We start from the raw sequence: 2838 nt of genomic DNA on the forward strand, positions 1-2838 counted from the left end.
AAAAAAAACAACAAGAAGATGACCAGAAGATTGGCAGGGAGGGGGATCACTAGATTTAAAAAAAATTGTGAAAAATGTATAAATGATGTTTATAATTCATATAATTATATAATTAAAATTAAGCTACAGAAAAATGCATATCATCAACTTCTTGTAACTTTTTACTCATTTCTTGGCAGTTTTTGGGACATTTTTTGTTAAGCTGATCATAGCCTTCTTCCCATTTTTTAAAGAAATCTTGCCAATTTGCTTCAGGGTCAAAGGGTTAATAATTCAGTGACTTTTCCAAAACTTTCAGTGATTTTTACTTATTCCATGACTTTTTTTGGGCCAGGAAAACAAGTGTTTCCAGGTTTTCCATGACTGCGTGAACCCTGCTGTGAGATAAAGGTGCGCTCACTGCGTCACTCCTCCGAAGCTCCTCTCCACGATGAAGGCTGAGATCTTGTCCTTCATCTCTCCGGTCTTTGGATCCTTCATGGGCGTCTTGGCGAACACGGTGAAGATCTCCGCCAGACCGCCATTGCTGCCAGAAAAAAAGAGCACCAAATCAGGAAAAGACAACAACTTCCATGACATTGTGTTATTAACGAGCTGCAGGATGGCGCCTCCTTGTGGTGAAAGAAAACAGTACTTTAGATTTTGCAGACTTCTTCTGTGTCCTCACCTGATCCAGATCTTGCTTCCGTTGAGGGTGAAGTATTGTCCGCAGGGGGACTGAACGGCCGTGGTCTTGATGGAGGCGGCGTCAGAGCCGCTGGCTGGTTCGGTGAGGCAGAAGGCAGCGATGTGCTCACCTGGAGGGACAAACACAGACAACAGAAATGAATCAGCAGCTCTAAAATTCTCCTTCACTGGATTTTGTTCATTCTTAATACATCTTCAGCATTCATGCGCACATTTCCAAACACATTTCCACGAATTCTCCATGACTCTGAGGCAAATTTTTAAGGATAAATTCTCTGAAAAGACCGTCGAGACTCCTTCTCGGTTCTTTTTCATTCCTGTATAATAGCTTTTTAAAATATGTATTATTTTAAAATAAAACAAATTCAGAGTAGGATAAGAAGGGAATATTGAAATATAACTTAGGAACTGTTTATAATTTATAAGAGGGGAGGGGGTGGTGCAAAAAGGGGAAGGCGTGTCAATAATAAAGGGACTTACTGACTTTTTTTTATTCAGGCTTTAGGGGAGAGGCATCAACTTTAAATGGCTATATTTTGTATTTATTTTACTGCCAATTTTTAAAGAAAAAATGTTTTCTTTTTTTAAAATTGGTAATGTCTTTTTTATTTTTTACAATTGTTAATTGGAGAATATTTTGGTAGGTTTTTTTTCTTTAAAATGTTTTGGTGGTTATTTTTCTTTAAATAAATTAAACAATTAAAAAAAATGATGGTGGTTTTTTTTCATTTAACATTTTTGGTTAAGAATTTTTTTTTTTTTTTGCTCATTTTTACAGAAAAGATTTTGTTGTTGATGTTTGATGTTTTCTTTCTTTAAAAAAAATGGGAATTTATGTGATTAAATAAAATCACCAAATTTCTTTCTTTTAAAATTTTTGGTAATTTTGAGTTGATGTCTTTAATCTAAAAGTATCAAAAGAGTTATTCATGAGTCAGTTCACTTACTGTTATTAAACAACATAAACTGTATTACTTAAAATAACCAGTCTTTTAATCGTTAATGTCCAAGTCATATAAACATTTGTTTTCTAGTAAAACTCTGCCCTGACTGACTTCTTGGTTTTGGTCTTCTTATGACATTTGCAGACAATAATATGAGAACAGAACTACAGTTTAAATTTGAAGATGTTTGTAAATCAAGATACTGATGTGGTCAATTGCTGGTCTTCTTACCTGTGGCAAGTTTTGGCAGGTATTTCTCCTTCTGGGCTGGATTCCCAAAAAGCAGAATGCCCTTGAAGCCGATGGACTGGTGAGCGCCCAGAGTGATGCCGACACCGAGGTCGTGACTGCCGACGATCTCAACCAGCCGGGCGTACTGCAAGACGGAGGTTTGCATCACGTGACCCTGTTTTCCCTTGTTTTTGTGTTTTAACGGCTAAAGTTAACAAGAACTTTTGAAACTGTATGGAAAGGATCCCTACAGAGATAGGCCCCTTTTTGTGAGAGTGAGATCATTTTTGTTTAATCAGAAACAGCCCCGAAATCACCATCAGCAAACCCACAGACTCCTTTCAAATACACTGTAATTTTATAATTATAAAACATTTTATCAGGCTGTGATCGAGTAAATGTACCTGCGTGTTTGAGAGGCCGAGGCCGCAGAGGTCGGCTGGCACCTGCAGGCCGAAGGCACCCATCTCCTTCAGGCCCTCCATGGTGTGATCCTCCACCTTCTCCAACACGTCGTTCTTGGCCGGATCGTTCACCTCCTGCTCACAGGGAGCAGAAACGTGCAGCGTCAGAGGCTCTGAGCGTGACGTCAGAAAAACATGAGTGCACGAGCGAAAAACGGTTTGACGTTACCTCAAAGAATTTGTTGACAGGCCCGACGAGCTCCCTGAGAAACTGCTCCTGCTCCTCGTTCATCACTGCGGCACACACAAGAGTTATTTCAATACAACTGAACTTTTTTACAGTGAAATGTTGGTGTTGGTTCAAAGTGACTGTAACATAATCTGCGATTTACCTGAGGGGTAGGGGAACACCTGAGCAGTCGCGATCTGGCCCTTGAAAATGCTGACAGCAAATGATTTGGATTCCTGTGGAAATTAAACAAAGTAAATCTTGTGCAAATAAAGCATCCAAATACTGAGTTTAACAGGAATACACATTTTTAGCGATAAATTTTAACGACCATGCATTCTCT

The 2838-nt window shown here is 38.9% G+C and overlaps 1 protein-coding gene across 1 annotated transcript; it reads right to left on the reverse strand.

The window, feature by feature from the left end:
- Positions 1-360: 360 nt before the first annotated feature.
- On the reverse strand, positions 361-2747 carry LOC121966794 (very long-chain specific acyl-CoA dehydrogenase, mitochondrial-like). Its single transcript, XM_042516859.1, has 6 exons — positions 2659-2747; positions 2496-2560; positions 2267-2401; positions 1863-2007; positions 668-797; positions 361-526 (listed from the first exon to the last, which is right to left on the reverse strand). Exons 2-6 carry the CDS (start codon positions 2556-2558, stop codon positions 397-399), a joined length of 603 nt encoding a protein of 200 aa, XP_042372793.1. The 5' UTR covers positions 2559-2560; positions 2659-2747; the 3' UTR covers positions 361-396.
- Positions 2748-2838: the final 91 nt, after the last annotated feature.

Source organism: Plectropomus leopardus, unplaced genomic scaffold (assembly GCF_008729295.1).
Source record: "Plectropomus leopardus isolate mb unplaced genomic scaffold, YSFRI_Pleo_2.0 unplaced_scaffold25918, whole genome shotgun sequence".
Taxonomy (NCBI): domain Eukaryota; kingdom Metazoa; phylum Chordata; class Actinopteri; order Perciformes; family Serranidae; genus Plectropomus; species Plectropomus leopardus.